The sequence below is a fragment of the Heterocephalus glaber genome, unplaced genomic scaffold, assembly GCF_053883595.1.
Source record: "Heterocephalus glaber isolate CG9 unplaced genomic scaffold, H.glaber_assembly_v1.0 deba00001608, whole genome shotgun sequence".
NCBI lineage: Eukaryota > Metazoa > Chordata > Mammalia > Rodentia > Bathyergidae > Heterocephalus > Heterocephalus glaber.
In genome coordinates, this window is record NW_028258379.1 from 14,868,401 (window position 1) to 14,891,064 (window position 22,664).

The 22,664-nt window shown below is 38.9% G+C and overlaps 2 protein-coding genes across 4 annotated transcripts in view; one reads left to right on the forward strand and one right to left on the reverse strand.

Moving 5' to 3' along the window:
- The window catches only part of Arel1 (apoptosis resistant E3 ubiquitin protein ligase 1), a 49,704-nt gene extending 48,103 nt beyond the window's left edge, over positions 1 to 1,601 (reverse strand). For all 3 annotated transcript variants that reach the window (XM_004837197.3, XM_004837195.3, XM_021246442.1), the window contains exon 1: positions 1,417 to 1,601. The gene's annotated coding sequence lies outside the window, so the exon portion shown is untranslated. The remainder of the gene's footprint in view (positions 1 to 1,416) is intronic.
- Positions 1,510 to 22,391, forward strand: Fcf1 (FCF1 rRNA-processing protein). The gene is made up of 8 exons (XM_004837194.4): positions 1,510 to 1,684; positions 1,957 to 2,024; positions 3,466 to 3,537; positions 5,145 to 5,293; positions 9,379 to 9,451; positions 18,129 to 18,216; positions 20,050 to 20,144; positions 20,957 to 22,391. Exons 1-8 carry the CDS (start codon positions 1,682 to 1,684, stop codon positions 21,003 to 21,005), a joined length of 597 nt encoding a protein of 198 aa, XP_004837251.1. The 5' UTR covers positions 1,510 to 1,681; the 3' UTR covers positions 21,006 to 22,391.
- Positions 22,392 to 22,664: the final 273 nt, after the last annotated feature.

Sequence of the window (22,664 nt, forward strand, 5' to 3'; positions counted from 1 at the left end):
CACAGGCAGGCAGGCAGGCCTGGAGGTGTAGCTCAGTAGTAGACGCATGGTTAGTGTATGGGAGGCCCTGGATTCTCTGGATTCTATCCCAGTGCTACCCCTACCCCAAAAAAGCACAAGCTTTGGGATCAAATAGATCCCTGAACAAAGTCTAGGCCTCTGCATCCCCATACACAAAATGAAGATACTTAAGTGATTGTGAAAGTCAAAGAAAGTCAGTTGTGATGGCTCATGCCTGCAATCACAGTACTCTGGGAGGCTGAGACAAGAAAGAGGACTGCAAGTTCCAGCCTACCCTAGGTATCTTACTAAGATAATCTCAAAATAAAAAATACAAAAAATGGTTGGAAGCTGGGCATGGCGGGGCATGCCTGTAATCTCAGCACTCGGGAGACTGAGTCAGGAGGATCACTGAGAGTTCAAAGCCAGCCTGGGCTACAAAGTGAGTTCAAGGCAAGCCTGAACTACATAGTGAAACACTGTCTCAAAAAAGTCAAAAAACAAACAAAAAAGGGTTGGAGATGTAGCTTCGTGCAAAACCTTGGATTCAATCTCCAATACCAGAAGAAAAAAGAAAGTCAAAGAAGATAACATTAAGTGCCAAGTTCAGTACACAGGAGGGGGGGTTCTTTCATTAGTTTTTTTTTTAGACAGGGTCTCAATACTGTAGTTCAGGATGGCCTCGAACTTGTGCAATCCTCCTGCATCAGCCTCAGCCTCCCAAGTGCTGGTATTACAGGCATGCACCACCACACCTCACACCTGTGTTAGGACAGAGGGTTCTTAATATGAAGTTTACAAACACTAAAAGGGTCCAGAGATGGGCTTCATAGTCTACAAATCTTATAAATTGTGCCTGTGGGCCCAGTTTTTAAAGAATTGTCCCTGGCTTTGCACAAACTTTCAAGAAGTACAAATGATCTCCAAAAGGTTAAGAACTACTACATTACATAGCAGATACGAAAAATAATAATATAATAATACACAACTAGCTTTCTCTTTTTGTTCTCACAAATTGACCCTTTTCCTTTTAAGTCTTCACTATTGTTTCCCACGTTTTCCTAACTTGACAAATAGTAACATATACAAGTTTATGGTCCAATTTTCTGGCGTTAGCCTAAAGGCCCACAATCACTGCTTCATCTCTCCACCGAGACGAAATCTGCAATACAGTATTTACTTGCGAAGAATCGTCCCTTAAGGCGTATGAAGCACCACGCTATCCCCCTCCCCCGCAAAAAGAATGAGAGCCTCAGGACTGAATGGCAGACACCTGGTACTCCAGTGCTGGGGGATAAAGAGAATGTTTCCCAAAACTACTGGGCAACCCAGGATTCTCACCCTTGTCCTCCCTCTGTGGAACTTTGGTGCAGGCAGATGAACTGAGCTCTGCCTTGGGCTGAAGAGAAACGTTACCTGAACTGAGGTCTACAGCGCGAGGGAAATCCCAGCTCTGGTGTCCTGGGAGGCGGCCGCAGCAACCGGCAGAACACCCGCCTTCAACCCTCCCGCCAAGAGACCCCAGTCTAAACCTCTACTGGGGCTGAGAGTCGGCTCCGGATTTTTTCCGTTTCGCTAAGTGACTTCCGCTTCCGGGTCAGCATTTGCCGGAAGCAGATGTGATGACGTCAAAGTTTCGCGCTCTGGGCGATTCCGAAAGAAACTGGAGTTTGGCGTGAACATGGTGAGAAAAGCGTGCCCAAGAAGAAACCTTGTCAGACCACTTTTTGGGACGAATAAGGAGGGCCTCGGTGTTTGACCATACTTGCTCCTCTACATTCTCCTGGTTTCTTTTCCTTCAGATCTTACCTCTTAAATGCTCCGAATGGAAGCTGTTTTAAGGAATGAGGAGAGGCTGATGTTTGAGGGAAGAAGGAAAGGGGATGGACAAAAGAAGGAAATTTAAAAGATGCAATGTATTTCCAATCCTTTTAACTCTAAAATTTTTGTTTTAAGGGGAAACAAAAGAAAGCAAGGAAGTATGCGACCATGAAGCGGATGCTTAGTCTCAGAGATGAGAGACTGTGAGTGTCCGAAATCAACGGGGCTCATAGGCTGCCTACAAATAAGAGTCTTAAGGGGATAAGTAGTAAAAGGTTTTGGTATTTTGCTTTTACTTACATTATTGTGCCTTTGATTTATGTAACGGAATAGTTAAGTGCATAACAGTATTGGGCCAGGGATTTAGCTCAGTGGTTTCGCCGCCTGCTGCGCAAGCGCAAGAACCCGAGTTCTATCCCCGGTACCAAAAAACAAAACAAAAATAGTACTTAGCTGAGCGATTACACTGGAAAAGGCGATGGAAATTAAATATTTCTTAAATGTTTTCTTTCTGCTATCATTGTCATATACTTTATATGCTATATCACATTTAATCCTTTAATCCTCGTAACATTTATGTGAGGTAGATAATGGTTGTCTTATGTTCTTATCATTACACTATACACCTCAGCAGGGGAAAATGTTTTTACTGTCATTGTTCGAAGACCGTGAGGTCAGAGACCATGTTTGGCGTGTGTCTCTTAACGCCAAACACAAAAATATTTTTGAAAGAGAGAGTAGGAAAACTCCATTTTATAAATCTAAGAATCCAGATCACTGTGGAAGAAAGTAGAATGGTATTTTCCATTATAAAGATGATCTAGGACCGGGGATTTAGGTTAGTGGTTCCGGCGTCTGCCTTGCAAATGCAAGGTCCCAATTTCGATCCCCAATACCAAAAAAAAAAAAAAAAAGAGAGATGATCTAAACAGTTTTCTTGCTCACGTGAAGACAGGGACAAAGTTATTAAAGACTGGTCATCACTGTGTTTAAGAGTCTCAGAACAAGAGAATGGTCATTAAAAGTTATTCCTCTCAGCCTTTAGTATAGATTTATTACCTACTTTTTAAAAGGAATGATGTCCCATTGATAGTTTTCTTTTCTAGTTCAGGTTTAAATTTTGCATTTATATTGTTTTAGTCATTTATAAGAAGCATATGGAAGCCAGGCGTGGTGGTGTACGCCTATAATCCCAGCACTCAGGAGGCTGAGGCAGGAGGATTGCTGTGAGCTGGAGGCCAGCCTGAGCTACACAGCGAGACCCTGTCTCAAAAAGACAAACAAAAAAAGAAGCATAAGGGATAACCTTTTTGCCCATGCTGTTATAGCATCTGAGTCTTCACAAGAAGACTGTTCACCCACTGCTTGACAGTGGATTTTGATCCTTGATCTGAGACCTTCTGACAAATTATAGTATAATCAACATGTACCTATTAACAGTTTTTTGGACTATTGGCTTTACTGATTAACTGTGTTACTTCTAGCCTACTTCCCACTATGGTTATTTGCTCAGAAAATGTTTTGTCAGTATTAAAAGATGTCAGAAAGTAGGATTTTCTCTGTTGTTAAAAAAAAAAAATGAAACTTTTGAATGGAATTATATAACTACTATATTTTCTTCTCTGTATTTACTTTCTTTTCCAGCAAAGAGAAGGATAGATTAAAACCTAAAAAGAAAGAAAAGAAAGATCCGAGTGCTCTAAAGGAAAGAGAAGTGTGAGTAATCAAAATGTTCAAGGTTTCCTTTAAGAATAAAAGATGTTTGAAAACCATAGACCTCTAAGAAATTCAGGCTTTCAGCTGGGTGTGGTTGTATGTGCCTGTAATCTTAGCAATCTGGGAGGCTAAGGAACTCTTCTTCACTGTTGATGGGAGTGTAAATTGATATAACCACTATGGAGATTCCTCAAAAAACTAAAACTAGAGGTTTCATTTGACCCAGCTATTCCTCTTCATGGTGTCTTCCCTGCAGAGTTAAAAGCAACATACCACAGGGGCGGGGGATTTAGCTCAGTGGTTCCACCGCCTGCCTTACAAGTGCAAGGTCCCAAGTTCTTTCCCCAGTACCAAAAAAAACCAACATACTACAGTGATATATGCATACCTATGTTTATAGCAGCATGATTTATAATAGCTAAATCTTGGAAACAGTCCATATGCCCATCAAAAGATGCATGGATGGGCCGAGGATTTAGCTCAGTGGTTTCGCCGCCTGCTGCGCGAGTGCAAGGACCCGAGTTTGATCCCTGGTACCAAAAAAAAAAAAAAAAAAAAAAAAAAAATGCATGGATAAAGAAAATATAGTATTTATATACAGTGGAGTACTGCTCTGCCATAAAGAAGGATAAACTTCAGTCATTTTTAGGTGAATCGATCTATCTCGAGACCATAACGTTAAGTGAAATAAATCAGACACACAAGTGTAAATATTGCATTGTTTCTCTTGTGTAAGAAATCCAGAGGGTAAATAAAAGTGAAATAGAGAATAGATATTAGGAAGTAGAAAGAACATGTTCGAACGAGAACAGAAAGAGGGGGGTAAGGATGAAAAAAGACTAGAAGGAAAAAAACGGAAACAAAGCTGTAAATGGGGGGGGAATGGGGAAAAAAGAAGAATTAAGGTATATTATGTATAGGTACAAATTCCCTATGATGAATGTGAATGTGATCATTGTGTATGGCAAATATGTACTAATAAAAAAGATTTTTTAAAATAATTGCCATCACTTAACACACCAGCATTCTTCCAGTGAAAAAATAGTAAGGATTGTATTTTAGAATAAAAGCCATTCATTTTAAATATGTATCTAATTTTACAAAAGCCTCAGGACATTTTTCTTATTTTTCTCTTTTTGTCCTGAATTGGTGATAGCTATATGATCACTTGTGGATTCTGGTCCATGGATTAGCATTTAAACATCTTGGACTTTTAGATGAGAAACAGGCCCTGCTGTAGTACATAGTCCTAATGGTGGACAAACTATTCTCTTGTATCACGTTTTGTGCAACATTTTAGGATCCTGTGAGGATGGCAAACTTGCCATAGTATCATTCTAGTTATGGGAGCCATATTCTACCTCTTTGCACTCATGATGTTCTGTTCCTAATTGCTTTTTTAAAGTTGTGGCAAAACGTGCTAGTAGACCTGAGATTAAGGTATGCTGTTACTTTCTTCCTTGCCTTCCTTTTTAGGGTTTATCTCCAATGAACAAAAGAAAAGGAGCTTAATATATAGTGAATTGTCCCAAGCAGAAACTTTTTTTTTTTTTACCAGAGTGTCAGTGTAGACTTGACTTTGTGTCTTTATTTTCTTCTTCCTTCAGCCCCCAACATCCTTCCTGCTTATTCTTCCAATATAATACACAGCTGGGCCCACCATATCATATCCTGGTTGATACTAACTTTATCAACTTTTCCATCAAGGCCAAATTGGACTTAGTACAATCGATGATGGACTGTCTGTATGCCAAGTGTAAGTATCATATGTCGACATTTCTGCAACATTTGTATAGAAAAATGATTATTTAAATGTATGAAAAGAGGGAAGATGGGTTCTCATTAAATGAATTCTGGCCATTTAGTTTGTAGTAGTCACAATAACAATGACCATTGAAATATAATGCATACTTGACTGTGAATAACTAAACTATCATAATTCACAATACAGTGCCTTGACCATGATTATGAACATCAATTTTGAACAAAGAAGGAGAATTTTCTGGTTTAGAATTCTGGATTTTTAAATTTTGGACATTTTAAAATATATTTTTTAGTATATGTGTTCTTTTATATTAATAAGGATACATTCTCCATTCCTCTCCATTGTGGAAAAGCTAAGAGACTTTGCTATTTATAATCACAGAACCAGAAATTGAATTATGATCTATTTCTAAGTTTATTCATTTGTTAATTATTTGTACTACAAAAAATCTGAGGGAGGGCCGGGGATTTAGCTCAGTGGTTTTACGGCCTGCTGCGCAAGCGCAAGGACAGGAGTTCAATCCCCGGTACCAAAAAAAATCTGAGGGAGTGTATTTATACTTAGATGCCATTCACCTATTAATAGAGTTCCCTTGTGTATTTGGTTATCTCCTTTAAATGATCTTCACCACCATGAGAAGGCCAAAAAAGGGGGCCTTTTATGTAGGAATAATAAGATGTATTGTATTTTCTGGTAAGTTTATATTCATATATTTTCCTGTCATCTGGTTAAAGGTACAAATGAAAAGTAGACTTATATTTTGCCATAAAGAATAAATTATTAGAATCAATGGGGGAAAATTTGCTCCTGCATTAATCTTTAAAGGATACTACCAACATATCTTGTTTTATTGTGCTTCTTTTTATTGCACTTCATAGATACTGCATTTTATACACATTGAAAGTTTGGCGAGGTATGGTGGCGCATGCCTATAATCCCAGCACTTGGGAGGCTGAGGCAGGAGGATCACCACAAGTTTTAGGCTGGCTTGAGTTACACAGTGAATTCAAGGTCAGCCTGAACTACATAGCGAGACACTGTCTCCAAAAAAAACCAAATTGAAAGTTTGTGGGAACCCTGCATAGAGCAAGTCTCTGAGCACCATTTTCCCAACAATATGTGTGCACTTTATGTCTCTGTCACATTTTGGTAATTCCCACATTATCTCACACTTTCTATTATATCTGTGATGGTAATTTGTGCTCTTTGATGTTACTATTACAATTGTTTTGGGGCACCATGAACTGTCCCCATATAAGATAGCAGATTTAGTAAATATTATATGTGTTCCGACTGCTCCTAACCAGCCATTCCCTCATCTCTTTCCCTCTCCTCAGGCCTCTTTATTCCCTGAAACAATAGTTTTTAAATTAGGTTAATTAGTAACTGCAGTGGCCAGTTGGTATTCAAGTAAAAGGAAGAATCACACATTTCTCCATTTAAATCAAGACTGAAATGAATAAATTTAGTGGGGAAGGTGTGTCAAAAGCTGAAGTAGGCTGAATGCTAGTCCTCTTGCACCAAACAGGCCAGTTGTAAATACAAAGGAAATACTGAAGGTCTCTAAAGGTGCTAAGCCAGTGAAGCTGAGATTGCCTTAACTGCTGATAGGGAGAGTGTTTTAGTGGTCTGTATGGAATAGCAAACCAGTTATTACACTCACATTCCCTTGAGCCAAAACCTAATCTAAAGCAAGGCGCTAACTCTCTTCAATTCTGTGAAGATTGTGAGAGGCGAAGCAACTGAAGAAAAATGTGAAGCTAGCAGAGGTTGGTTTGTGAGGTTTAAAGAAAGAAGGTATCTAAACAACACAAAGCTGGACGTGGTAGTGCAGGTCTACAAACTCAGCACTTGGGAGGCTGAGGCAGGAGGATTGCCAAGAGTTTGAGGCCAGCCTTAACTACATAGTGAGACCTTATCTCAGAAAACAAAACACAAAAGGCAAGTGCTCATGTAGAAGCTACAGCAAGTTATCCAAAAGAGCTTGCTAAGGTAAGTAACAAATTTTCAGTGTTGACAAAACAGCCTTATATTGGAAGAAGGTACCATCTAAGACTTCCATAGCTAGAGAAGAGCAGTCAGTGCCAGCTTAAAAGCTTTGAAGGACAGGTTGACTCTTGTTAGGGGCTGATGCAGCTAGTGACTTAAAAGTTGATGCCAGTGCTCATTTACCATTCTACAAATCTTAGGGCTCTAAAGAATTATACTAAATTTACTCTGCCTGTGCCCTATAAATGGAACAACAAAGCCTGGATGAAAATACATTTGTTTACAGTGTGGTTTGCTGATTTTTTTTTTTTTTTTTTAGGAATTAGAGATTGAACCAGAGCCCTCACACATGTTAGACAAGTGCTCTACCTCTAAGCTACATCCCAAACTCTTTTATTTTCTGTTTTGAGATGTCTTAAGTTGTGCAGGTTGGCCTCAAATTTAAGAACCTTCTGCATCAACCTCTGGCGTAGCTGTGATTACAGACTTGTGCCACCATTCTTGATGGTTTGCTGAGTATTTGAAGCCTCCCCAACTGCTCGGAAGGATCCCTTTCAAAATATAACTGCTTATTGACAATATACCTCGTCACCCAAGAGCTTGATAGAGATGTACAGTAGAGTGAATGTTTTCATGCCCATTGGCACAACATTCTGCAGCTCAATAAAGTATTATTTAATTACAGTAGCAGTAGACTACAACATAGTATAAGCATAACTTATATGTACAGGAAAACCAAAAACCTTGTATGATTCACTTTACAAAATAATTCATTTTATTGTAGTAGTCTGGATTCAAAGTCACAATGTCTCCAAGGTATGTCTGTATATGATGAACAGCATTTACAGAGTGTTAATAATGTAAATGTTTATTGATTTATTAAAATGAACAAGATGAGCATAAGGAATACACAGGATGTAAAAAATCAAAATTCTTTAAATGCCTAAAATTAAAAGTGGCTACATACGTTTATTAAAAAAATGAAGGTAACCACAAGGTGAGAAAAAAATGGAGCTCTTGGGGCCAAATAGTTATTAATAAGTATCAAAAGTAGAGTGGAAAATGGTCAGGTGACAGTTATTTTTTCGTTCTTTTTGCTGTTTTTCCTTTTTAAGCTATGTGCATATAATACTTTTGTTTTGCTTTGTTTTGTTCTTTGAGACAGGGTCTTGCTATGTAGTTCAGGGTGGTCTTGAACTTGGTATGTGGCCCAGACTGGCCTCAAACTCAGTCCCCCTGCCTTAGCCTCCTGAGTGCTGGGCTTATAGGTATGAGCCACCATATCTGGCTAAGCTATGTGCCTATAATACTTAAAAAGTATTTTAGACATAACAATAGTCTAAAGTTCGGGGATTATCATGTCTATAACAATGAGTCTTTGGTGGCCCCATATAGAGGAAGATACTAAACTTGGTAGGTCTTTGTATTCCCCATGGCAACATTTATAGTTAGTTGTCTGAACTGCTTTTCTAGGAGTCGCACAGTGCCAGATTCAGGGAGTATAGTATATGAGAATTCACCTTAATGTTTTTATGAACCTGTCTTTCCTTTGGATGGCATTCGGCTGCAGCATTCACCATATTTTTTATCACGGCTCGTAAAGACATTCACAAAAGAGGACTTCCAAAATTGTCTCAGAAAGAGGCAGGAACAGCTGGGCATGGTGGCACGTGCCTATAATCCCAGCACTTGGGAGGCTAAAGCAGGAAGATCAGTGTGAGTTTGAGGCCATCCTGGACTACATAGTAAGTTTAAGGCCACCCTGGAATACATAGCAGGAACCTGTCTCAAAAGAGGGGGGAAGGCAGAAATGATGCCATACATGTCTTCAAAGTGAGGGGGAGTGTTTTGAGGGGGGTTGGTAGCCATGTGTCTTTACTATAATAAGTTATTTAAACACTCATCATGTATTTCAATCATCCCTTGTATAAACAAGGACTTCTCTGGTTCTTACGGTTCATTTCAGTGTGCTTATTTGACAGTCATTCACACATCTCCTGAGTTTTTAAAAGACCGAACAGGATATAATTCAGAGAATTTCTTCACAGTTTTGTTACTGATTTTTTTGTGGTTTTTTTTCCTGGCAGGTATCCCTTGTATAACTGATTGTGTAATGGCTGAAATTGAGAAATTGGGACAGAAGTATCGAGTGGCTCTAAGGTAGGGAAGAGCTAATCTATCTTTATTCTAGTTGGTATACTGAAGATTCTTTTGTCCTTCCTTCATCTCTTTGCTGTCCAAAGATTTCTTACCCAATTATTTTAATAAAAATTAAATAAAACTATTATTTAAAAAATATTTAAAGTTTAGCAATTTTAAGCTGAAGCTCTTTGAACTAAGTTGCTTAGCCGTATTGGTCTTGTGGGCTTCCTTTTAAGTGCCTCTACATTTTTCAATTAGACGTATGGAAAGTCTGGCGTGAGGAAGTAACCACTTGAGCTAAAGCCGACCCTACATTTTTCAATTAGAAGCTGTCAGTTTGTTATCTCTTTCAGAATTTCAATTTTTAAAAATCCATATTTAAGATACTGAGTTTATGAAGCCCAGTGTGGTGGCACACAGCTATGATCCCAACACTTATAGGCTGAGGCAGGAAGAACACTGTAAGTTTGAGGCTAGCCTGGACTATAAAAGGAGTTCAAGGCCAGCCTGAACTATGTAGCAAGACCTTGTCTCAAAACAACAACAACAAAAGATTTTTTGTTTACTCCACAGATCATCCTTGAATTTAGAGTAGATGTGCTCAGAGTCTTTGTGGACCACTATGAATCCCAGAGACCTTTCCAGGGAGTTCTGGACTTTTCATAATAATGCTGAAGGATAGCCTTTATCACTGTGTTGATTTATCCCTGTGTTTGCACTGTTTATGGAACTGCTGATTTCTTAGTATGAATCAAAGCAATGGCTAGTAGCAAAGTACATGGCTAGTAGTCATTGTATTCATCACTGCTACCCACTGGCAGTTATTTTGTTTTTAAACCAGAGTCACTTAATATCCTTGATGGCTGGGTGTAGTAGCACACATTTGTAATCCCAGTACTTGCTTGTAATCCTGGCACTCAAGGAGGCTGAATCAGGGGGATAACTGGGAGGCCCACCCGAGGCTAGATAGTGACTTCAAGGCCTGCCTGGACTACATAGAAAGACCTTAACTCAAAAAAAAAAAATCCTTCATGAAGCAGTAAATTTTGACTTTATTGGGGAAGGGGATGTAGCTCAGTGGTGCCGTACCTGCCTGGCAAGTACAAGGTCCTGAGTTCAATCCTTGGTTCCTCAAAAAAAGAAGAAAAATTTTTACTTTATTGCCAAGGATGTGGCTCAGTGGCTCAGAACTTGCCTGGCAAGCACAAGGTCCTGAGTTCGATCCTTGGTATGGAGGGAGTTGACTATTAAATCTCCTCCCGTTTTCCCCCCAAGTACTGGGAATTGAACTCAGGACCTTGCACTTGGCAGGCAGGCGCAATGCCACTGAGCCACATCCCTGACCCCTACTTTATTAAATCTTGATCCAGGAGTACACATCAGTATTCTATGTGATGAAATGTGAAGTATACGCAAAACATATGCACAAAACACTTTTGCTGCATACCAAAAGACACAGGTTGTCTCAGTGAAAATCACTGTATGTATTTGAGCCAGTTGCTTTTGGTGTGTGGTACTGGGGATTGAACACATGACCTTTACATACCTGCCCTTTTGTTTTCATTTGTTTGTTGTTATTTTTGTTTTGTTTCTGTTTTTGTTTTTTTAAGACAGACTCTTGCTATGTACCTCAGGTTGGCCTTGAACTCATGGCGATCTCTCTGCCTCAGCCTCACAAATACTGGGATTACAGGCAGGTGCCACCATATCTGGCATATTTTTATTTTTTATTCATTTCTTCATTTCTTCATTTATAGACAGGGTCTCAAAAAGTTCCCCAGGCTGAGCCTAAACTTGTAATCCTCCTGCCTCAGCTTCCCAGAATGCTGGGATTACAGGCATCCACCAGCATACCCAGCTCCAGCTGCTTTTTTGTAGATTATCATTTTTATGGGAAAGAGCCACTGACAAAAACTAGTTATTCAGACTTTGATGTGTGGCACATATTTTCTCAAAAATTAATAGCAGTAATCATATCACTATAAGGACAACAACTTATTTATTGGCAAAATTCAGGCTTTTAAATTATGAAAAATCATGAGTTCATCACATTCCTAATACTAAAGACTTTTCTGTTGAGACCAATGGAGACATTGAGTGTGATTTTTTTTTTTTAATGTATAATGAAAAGAATCAGTATATGAAAAATCAGTGTACCTGGATTAATCACTGTTTTCCAGATGACTAATACATGATGTTAGAAAATCACGCATGGGTAAAGGCATATTTAAAGTATAATATAAGGCTTGGTGTGGTGGCACACGCCTATAATCTCAGCACTTGGGAAAGCAGGAGAATTGCTGAGTTTGAGGCCAGCTTGGACTACATAGTTGAAAACCAGCCTGGACACGCAAGCACAAGGTCCTGAGTTCAATCTCTGGTACCAAAAACAAAACAAAAACAAAATCAGCCTGGACTGCATAGTGAGACCCTGTCTCCAAAAAGAATGTTTTTTTAATTAAAGAATAAAGTATAATATAAACTAATGAAGGCCCAGGGATTTAGCTCAGTGGCACCGCACCTGCCTGGCAAGCACAAGGTCCTGAGTTCGATTCCTGGTACCATAAATAAACATGGATTTGTTTTCCTCACCTCTATGGAGCTATAACTAGCATAGTATAAAATTCATTGATTTTAATCATATAATTTGATGAGTTTGTCAAATATATACAATCATGGAACTGCCATCATAGTCATTAGTATATGTGCTGCCAAAGCGAGCATGTGCCATCATAGTCATTAAATACAGCATTTCTATAGCTCCAGAAGTATGATTTTTTTTTTAATATGAAATTCTATAAACGGCAAAACTATACTAATAGAATACAGATCAATGGTTGACTGGAACTAAGGCTGTTAGAGGAGATTAACTACAAAAGGGCACAGGGTGATGATGGAAATGCTCTATATCTCAATTGTGGAAGACATTCTATGAATACATAAATCTGCTAAAACTCATTTAACTATAGCTTTATAATTAATAATTATAATAATTACATAATTATATTCATATCTAATAAAACTAAATTTTTAAAAGGAAAAGAATGGTAGTATTGTTTAGACCAGTAGAAAAGTGACAGACTAGGGGCCAGGGGTTTAGCTCAGTGGTTTCGCTGCCTGCTGCACAAACGCAAGGACTGGAGTTCAATCCCCGGTACCAAAATAAATAAATAAATTAAATAAAAGGATGCCAGAAATATAAAAATGTGCTCCACAAAATTATAAAAAAAAAAAAAAAGAAGAAAAGTGATAAACTATTAAAAGATTTACCTGTGCAAAGAAATAAAACTGGGGTCGGGGATTTAGCTCAGTAGTTCTGCCGCCTGCTTCGCAAGCATAAGGTCCCAAGTTCGATCCCTGGTACCAAAAAAATGAAACAAACAAAAAAGAAATAAAACTGGGCCGAACGTGGTGGCGCAAACCTGTAGTCCCAGCACTTGGGAGGCAGAAGCAAGAGGATTGGCACATAGTTCAAGGTGACCTTGTCTCAAAAAAAAAAAAAGAAAGAAAATTGGATTTTGATCTTGCTTTTTGTAAGGGGAGGGTTTTGAAACAAGGTCTCGCTATGTAGTTCAGGCTGGCCTTGAACTCACTATGTAGCCCATGCTGGCCTCATACTCTCAGCTTTCCAAGTGGTGGGATTGCAGGCATGCGCCACCACACCCAACTTTGGTCTCACTTCTCAAACAAAATTCCAGAGGCTGGGAATTTAGCTCAGTGGCACCTCGCCTGCCTCTCAAGCGCAAGGTCCTGAGTTCGATCCCTGGTACCAAAAAAAAAAAAATCAATTCCAAGTAGATTAAGAATCTAAACTTTTAGGCTGGAGATTTAGCTCAGTGGTTTCGCCACCTGCTGTGCAAGCGCAACCGCAAGGACCCAAGTTCGATCCCTAGTACCAAGAATCTAAACTTTTAGTGAAAAATATAGAGAATATCTCAATGAGTTGGAGATGGCTTTCTTAAGCCCAATCCATAGTGGAAAATTAAACAATTTGACTATATTGAAATTGAATACTTTCTTATAACAAGATACCAGAAACAAAATGAAAACAAATCACAGATAGTAACAAGATATTAGTTTTTGTTTGTTTGTTTTTGGTACCGGGGATTGAACTCGGGACCTTGCACTTCAGGTGCCAGAACCACTGACCTAAATCCCCAGCCCAGTGAGAAGATATTAGTAACATTTATAGTAACAGATATAATCAACAAAAGGCTTATTTTCAAATTGAACTTTTTGTGTGTGTGTGTGCTGGGGATTGAACTCAGGACCTTGCGCTTGCGCAGCAGGCACCGGAACCACTGAGCTAAATTTCAAATTGAACTTCAGGCTGGAGATTTAGCTCAGTGGTTCTGCCGCCTGCCTTGCAAGCGGAAGGATCTGAGTTCGATCCCTGGTACCAAAAAAAAAGTGAATCTCTAATTGAACTTTAACAAATAATCCTTAAATTCACAATGAAGTATTTCATACCCATTAAATTGCCCCCCCCCCAAAATTTTTTTCCCCTTTGGTTTTTTTTGAGACAGAGTTTTGCTATGTAGTTCAGGCTAACTTTGAACTCACTGTATAGCCATGGCTTGCCTCAAACTTAAGGAGATCCTCCTGCCTCAGCTTCCCAAGGGCTGGGATTATAGGCATGCGCCGCCACGCTCAGCTGTGGCAAAAATTTATAAATCTGCTTGACAATAATCAAAATAGTTGAGACTGGGCCAGGGATTTAGCTCAGTTGTTCCGCTGCCTGCCTCGCAAGCACAAGGACCCCAGTTCGATCCCTGGTACCAAAAAAAATAGTTGAGACTATGGAGCAATAGGAATTCTCATACTTGACTACTAAGGATGTCAATTAGACATCACTTTGAAGAGCAGCTTGGTAATATCTAGTAAGATCAACATTGTACTCTTACAACACTGTCTTTCAACCTAAAGATCAATCTATAGCTTGTGAAATCAGTTTAATGAGTCTCAATCAGTACTTTATTAAAAAATGTAATAAAACGGACCTTAAGTACTATGGTTTATATGTCATAAAGGTTGAGTACTGTTTCACAGAACTTTTGTACTCTTTTTTCTTTTCCTCATTTTTACAAACCCTTGAGTTGAGGGCTGACTTTCAATAGATCACAGCGAGGGAGCTGCTCTGCTACGTAGGAAACCCTGACCCAGAAGCAGGTTGTCTACGAATGGTTTTGTACTCTTATAAGTGTGTATGTCTGGGGAAACTGTGTGTGAGTACACTGCATTTCATACTGTGGGTTCTGATAAAATAGAAAGGCACAGCCATAGTGAAACCCACATACATATAGTAGAGACAAGTATTGGAATTTTTTATGTAAGAGCAAAAAATTGCAGGCAGCCAAAGGTCCATTAAGAAGAAAATACTGGGAAGCTGAGGCAGGAAGATCACAAATTTGAACCCAGACTGGCCAATTTAGCAAGATGCTGTCTCAAAAAATAAAGGGATGGAGGTGTAGCTCAGGGCAGAGGCCCTAAATTCAATCCCTAGCACAGGGTGGGATGGTGGGAGAATAGATAAACTAAGGAATGTTGTTAAATAAAATACTGTACAGGAGTGAAAATGAGTGGACTAGAATTTTGTGACAATGTAGATAAATATCAAAAACAATGTAAACCAGGGCAGGGGATTTAGCTCAGTGGTGCCACCGCCTGTCTTGCAAGTGCAAGGTCCTGAGTTCTATCCCAGGTACCAAAAAAAAAAAATCTAAACCAAATGAAGTAAGAGCATACATGAAGCATATCATTTATCTAAAGTTTAAAAATATGCAACCAGGTGTGGTGGCACATGCCTGCAATTCCAGCACCTGGGAGTCTGAAGCAGGAGGATAGCCGTTGAGTTCATAGTCAGTCTAGAATATATACCAAGATCCTGTCTTGCTGGGGATTTAGCACAGTGGTTCTGCCGCCTGCCTCACAAGTGCAAGGTCCCAAGTTCGATCCGCGGTACCAAAAAAAAAAAGACCCTGTCTCAAAAAATGAAATAAAATAAGTAAAAATGCAAACCAATACTACTGTTGTTTATAGGTATATGCATATGCAACATCACATACTATTTGTATATAGTAAAATGTGTATATGGGAATGATAAATACCAAATTGGAGATACTAGTTATTCATGGAGGGAACAAATTGATTAGGACTGAAGAGGGGGCTTCCTTTTAACTTATAATGTTTCATTTCTTCAATGCAACATTTAGTAATAGTGGATATAAGGAGTTAATCATCCTTTATCCTTTTTTGTCTGCTTGAAACACTTCAAATTAAAAGGAGGGAAGAGGCAATTATTTTTTAAATAATAAAAATAAAGAATGGAAGGGGAGATAATGGAGACATCAAGTTTGGCTGTGAAGAGAAGCAAAACAAATAGGGTGTTGGCCAGAGGGGAGTAAAAGTAAATTGTATTCTTGGGTTTTTTTCTAAAATGGAAAGGACAACAGAGCACGTTGGTCTGTTTCTGGGAAAGAGCCAGTAGAGAGGAGATGTGGTTCCAGAAAGGAAAGGGTTCATTGAAAGAGCTGAGGCCTAGACTGTTGCCTACCTCATTTCCCAGCTACCAGCCTTCTCGTGAGTCTTCCTCACCCAGCCTGCCTAGTCTTCCCAGGACAGAGCTGGGCTTCTGTCACTGTGTCCCTTAGAAATCTGTCCCAACTGCCCCTCACCTCAGTCATGAAGTCCCTTAGCCCAGCATCAGCAACTTTTCTAGCCCTATTTTACCCTCCTCCTGACCTACCTCTTCCTACCTGATGTGCTTTCTGTTCCTGGAATGCCAACAAGCCATCTGGTAGGTGGTGGTCCCCCACTTGGAATGTATCTGTCCTCGCTTTTTTTTTTTTTTGGTACTGGGGATCAAACTCGGGTCCTTGTGCTTGTGAGGCAAGTGGTGGAACCACTGAGCTAAATCCTCAGCCCCGTTCTTGCTTTGTTTGGTGCATTCTTTCATCTTTATTTTATTTTATCTCCATGTCTTTTTTCTAAATACACCCCCCACGTTGAAGTAATGAACTATACTGCAATGTGGAATTTTTTTTTTTGTACTGGGGATTGAACTCGGGACCTTGCACTTGCACAGGCGCCGAAACCACTGAGCTAAATCCCCAGCCCGAATATGTAATATTTTTGATGCACTCAGTACCTGTGTGCTACTTTATATTTTTGTTCAATTTTATGACTCACCATTGTGTAATAGAAAGCACACATGGCCGGGGATTTAGCTCAGTGGTTTCGCCAGCTGCTACGCAAGCGCAAGGACTCGAGTTCCATCCCTGGTACCAAAAAAAAAAAAAAAACCTCACAGCTTTAGGAATCATAGACTTGGGGTCTTTTTTCAAATTTATATAAAAATGATACCTTTGAATTACTATGACAAACTGAAATAAAAACACAAATAATAAAAAAGTAAAAGTACTTCTCCATGTTCACTTTCCATTCTCCTATCCCAAGTGTGATAACTGAAATATATATATATATATTTTTAACAGACCTTTTGTTATATAAATGCAAATGTAAAGAAAGAGTATTGGAGAAATTACAATAAAAAATAAATTATCATATACCCCTCAAATTACTCCCCCTTGATTTGAACACTTTTCTCCCATCTTTCTAGCACTTTCTGAAGCAGTTCTGGAAATCATCTTTTTTAAGTGTCTTTGCAAGATGTGGTCAAAATTATGGTAAATGCTCCTACCAAGCCCCATCCATTGGAAAGGCAGGCTCTTAAAAACAATAAGGAAGGGCCAGGGTTTTAGCTCAGTGGCACTGTGCCTGCCTCACAAGTGCAAGGTCCTGAGTTCTATTCCTGGTACAAAAAAACAAATATGGGGAATGTCCTCGTCTACCTTATTTATCCGATCTGGCACCATATGACTTGGCTCTTTCCCAAAGTCAGAATGACCACAAAATGTAAACATTTGAATCCATGTGGGACATGGAACACAGCTAAGGACATGAAACAGGACTTTCAGAACTGCTTCAGAAAGTGGCAAGAAATATACATATATTTCATTAGCCTGTTTTGTTTATTCAACAGTTTAGTATAGGTTCTTAGTTTTCTTGGTTTTTTGTTTTGTTTTGTTGTTGGTACTGAGGATTGAACTTAGGACCTTGTGCTTGCCAGGCAGGCACTGTGCCACTAAGCTACATCCCTGGCTGTAGTACAGGTCTTCATACCTACAGGGCTACCTCATTTTTTTAATAGGATAGGGGCACCAAAATATATTTTAACTTTTACCTTGTTAGTGGATATTTAGATTATTTCTGGTTTTTCACTCTTATAAACTGTTGTAGTAACCATCTTTGTGCCTATCTTCTAGAACATTTGTGTAAGAGAGCTTCCTAAAAGTGAAATGTTTGAGTTAAAACTGACTTGGTTCTGAATCCTGGCATTTCCCTGCTGTATTGTTTTCCACAAGTTAATTTAAACTTTCTGAACCTGTTTCCTCTTCTGTAAGATGGAAATGAAGTAATTCAGTTTTGTGGTGATTAAATGATCTTAGGCACATCAGCTGTTGGAAACTTTGGCTCCTTTTCCTAAGTTGTCATTCTACTTAGGGGATAAGCTTTCAGAAGAGAGGGTGATTGAAAAATCCACATAAATCATGTTACTTTTGTTTCACTGATTGAGGCATGGGAAGTTGTCCAATTGCTTTACTATTTTCTTTAATTGAATTTTATAACCTTGCAGGATTGCCAAGGATCCACGATTTGAACGATTACCTTGCACACATAAAGGGACCTATGCAGATGACTGCTTAGTCCAGAGAGTAACTCAGGTATGATCAGTTTTTAAATGTTTATTTTGAGCTTTAAAAGAAAAAAAGTAAATTCTTATCTCCTGAATGTTCAGGGTCAGTAAAGTATCTAGGAACATAAATGATTATATATATATTTAGTATTTCTTTCTTTTTTTTTTTTTTTTGTACCAGAACCTTGCACTTGCAAGGCAGGCACGGTGCCACTGCACTAAATCCCTGGCTCTATTTAGTATTTCTTCATAGAAAGCATAGGCATCCTCATTTACTTGAAAAAGTGGATTGCAGCTGGGGAGAAAACATGGTTTCAAATCTCAGCACCTGCATGGACTAGGTGTGTAATCTGGGACTGGTACTGGTTTTTCATTACACAGATCTCTTAAATGGTTTAAGTGAGTTAATGTAGATACAATAATATATCAGAGTCCACCTCCCTGTGAATCTTAAATAAGGTTCCATTTCCTCACTATGCAAAATTTTGTCCTCCACCATACCTCACCCAGAATGTTTCTCAGTAACATCTAGGAAGCTTCCAGAGTGCTATCTCATACACTCTGGAATAAATAGGCTTTGAATTCTAATATTCTGCAGTCCTTATCAAACAATCAGCTATTACTGATTGTTCTTGTGTTTGTGTGGGTGTGCATGTTTGTGTGCATGGAAAATGTACTAGGAATTTGAACCCGAGAGTGCCAAAGTACATCCTTAACCTTTTTATCTTTAATGTTACTCTGAGACAGTATCTCACCAAGTTGCTCAGGCTGGCCTCAAACTTGCCTCCTGCCTTGGCCTCCCAAGTAGTTGGAATTACAGGTGTGTGCCACCATGCCCACCCTATAAGAACCTGTCTTGAAAAAAAAAAGAACCTGTCTTGGGCTGGGGGTGTAGTTCATTAGTAGAGCAATTGCCTTGCACATGCCAGGCCCTGGGTTTGATCCCTGTCACTGGGCAGAAGATCCCTCTCTTGTTGAAGATGATCAGCTTTGTCTGCTGACCACTCTCTATCTCTTTACCCACATCATCCCATAGGAGGGGCCAGCATTTCCCTTAATTTCCCACAGCACAGATGGCACCATGATACAACATTTTTAAAACTCAGTGGAGATTTGGATGTGACAGAAGTAAAGTACAACACAAACTTAATTCCCAGCTGACATCTAAATGATAATAGCTTTTAGAACTGCTAAACTCAAACTTCCCATCCTAGAGATCCCCTTCTGGGTTCCTGAATGAAGGAGTAGCTTACCTCCACCACTAAGAGTGCTCAGAATGTGCCTAAACCCAGAGATCAGGGATAGGAGAAATCTGTGCCTCTCATCTAAGGTATTCGCTCTGCATTTGCGTGAGGTCTGTTGGGTGTTTTCCTAAAACTAAGAATTATCTGCTCTGTGAATGTCCCTTTCACTTAAAGAGATGGAAAATGGTTTGCAACTTGTAAACATTTGTTTTGTTTTGTTTACTTCTCCCCTCAGGATACTTAGACCTGGTGGTATAATCCCAGCACTCTGAGAGGCTAGGCAGGAGGATCGCAAATTCAAGTGCAGCCTGGGCAATTTAGTGACTTAGTGAGACCTTGTCTACTGAAAAATAAAGGGCTGCCTCAGTCCACCAGCCCCTAGTTCAATCCTCAGTGAAGGCAGGGAGATTCTCAAAATCCCATTCAACCCAGGCATCTTATTATATATTTTATAAACATGAGCTCCTAGATTATAGGTACTCAACAAATTGTTACAGCCTTCCTTTTGCTAATTACTTTGAAAATGAATGATTCTTCAGGCTAGTCAGTGGTTATGCTATTTTCTAATAGTATTAAGTATACTGAACTCTGTGAACATCAGTGGGTGATTCTTTCAGCACAAGTGTTACATTGTGGCCACAGTTGACCGGGACCTTAAGCGGAGAATCCGGAAGATCCCTGGAGTTCCTATCATGTACATTTCTAACCACAGGTAAGAAATTGCTCTTGGGAAAGGATTAGAAGTATACAGTTGGTTCCAATTAAAAATGAAGCCAAGGGCTGGGGATTTAGCTCATTGGTGCCACCTCACAAGCCCAAGGTCCTGAGTTCAATCCCTAGTACCAAAAAAAAAAAATGAGGCTAGTTATAAGGTTATAGAAGAATTTCAAGGAAATTGCTGTATCAAATGTTTATGTGGTTATATTTGAAGGAATAAGATAAAGTAGCAAGAACAAAGACAAAGGAAAGACAGGATTTGGGAGTAAAGCAGTTATTCAAATTGTTACAATAAGAATACTAGAACAGATAGATGTGTTGCTTTCAGTACAAAGCATTATTTTAAATAAAGCTTATCTTTTTGCAAGGACATCTTTTTTAAAAGATAATTTCTAACAATATCTTTTATGAAAAATAATCTTTGATTAGCACCTTATCTGGGAAACAAAAAGCTTATTTTAAAAACCCCAAAAGTTGTTCTTCAGCATTTCTGGATGTTTCCACGTCAGTCCTCAGATTATTGTTGTCCAGCTTTGCAGCTTAGGGGTAGCACAGTGTGGTGAGAAGATGATGGGCTAAATAGTTGGATTTTGTTGGACTCAGACCTTTACTCCCTGACTTGATAACTTTGTGACATTGTGATAATATAATCAGCATTTAGCTGAAAGTCATTTGTTGTGAAGTTCCACTACAATGCTCCCCCTGACAAAAAGGATTCACAGTTGGCATGAGAAAATTGCAGAATGAGTTTTTAGATAGGCTCTGTACTCAACTTTCTTACCAGTGTTAATTTTCTGTCCTGATCAGATACAACATCGAGCGGATGCCAGATGATTATGGAGCCCCTCGGTTCTAATTCTTACAAGACAAAAGTTCCTTTGCCTTCCTCGGACCAACTTCCTGTTTTCAGTTCATTGAACGTGCTATAGCGCGAATTATTATTCAACTATTTGCTCTATTATCAGCCAAGTATGGTTAAATAATTCACTTTTTGAAAATGGTAATTTGTCTACTTTAAAATTTGTTACATCTTTTTATAAATCAGGTGCTCCAATGGTTGTTCACATGATTTGATTTACTCAACAAATATTTATTAAGTTTATGCTAAGTACTTATTAAGGTATGTTCCTGTCCTCAAGACACTTATATATAGAAGAGAAAAACATATAAATGAATAAATAACATAAAATAAGTCGGGTGTGGTGGTGCGCCCCTGTAATGCTAGCACTTGGGAGGATCACCACAAGATGTAGGCCAGACTGGGCTACAGAGTGAGTTCAAGGACAGCTGGGATTACATAGTGAGACCCTATTTCAAAAAAACAAAATGAAAACAGAGAATGTGGCTTCCCCTTTATAGGAAGAACCCAGAAGGAAGTGTTAATCGTTTTCAGTCTTATCCCATTGGCTACAAGGTCTTGCTGCAAGAGAGGTTGGGAAAGAGTCTCCAGTCCAAGGACCCAGCTAGAAACATGGATGGTCTCTTACTGCAGAAAAGGGGGCGTGAGTATTCCAGGGTTTTTGTTTGCCTGGAGACATATAGTCACATGGTGTGACTGTATTTGACCTGTTCAGATGACTGCCAGGACATTTTTATGAGTAAAACATAGGAAAATTCATGGGGAGATATGGCATATACCCTCATCTGAGAGAGGGCCTTATATGGCAAAGGATTTGGACCTGATCCTGAGAATTCTAAAATAACAGGCAGAATCTAAATACTATAAAAGGGTTGAAGGCCGGGGATTTAGCTCAGTGATTTCACCGCCTGCTGTGCAAGCGCAAGGACCCAAGTTCAATCCCCGGTACCAAAAAAAAAAAAAAAAGGTTGATAAGTTTGAATGTATTAAAATTATAGATTTCTGTGCCAGTCACTTTGCTCCTTTAAATGAGAAGCAACTAATCAGAAGATTTTTCCAGCATTCAGAGGTGTGGGGAAATGGTTAACTCATGTTTTTGGGTTTTTTTAACTTTATTTTTTCATTAATACCTATTTGTCATATATATTGATCACATTCATCGTAGGGAATTTGTTCCTGTACATAATATATCTTAATTCTTTTCTCATACCTCTCTCCTTCCTTTCAATCCTTCTTCCCTTCCCCATTTACACAAGCTTTGTTTCCATTTTTTTCCTTCCATTCTCTGTAGGTACTCATGTTGATAACAAGTGCAAGCAGGCATAACCATTTTAGACTGCTGTTTGACAGGACCCCTTAAATTAAAAATTACTGATATCCTGACCCCATTTCTATTTTTTGGTTGCTTATAAGTATCATATAGGTGATTTACTTTAAAATATCTTTGTATAGACAATGTGATATATATGTGTAAAGAAATATTCACATGTTACAAAAAATATCATATAAAAATGTTTATTGCACAGCTATTTATAATAGAGAAAAATTAAAAACAACCTAAATGTCCATCAAAAGTGACTTAACTATGGCATGTTGTAAGCACTTAAAAAGAATGAAGTACATTTAGAAAGGGTTGCAAAGGACTTATACAGACAT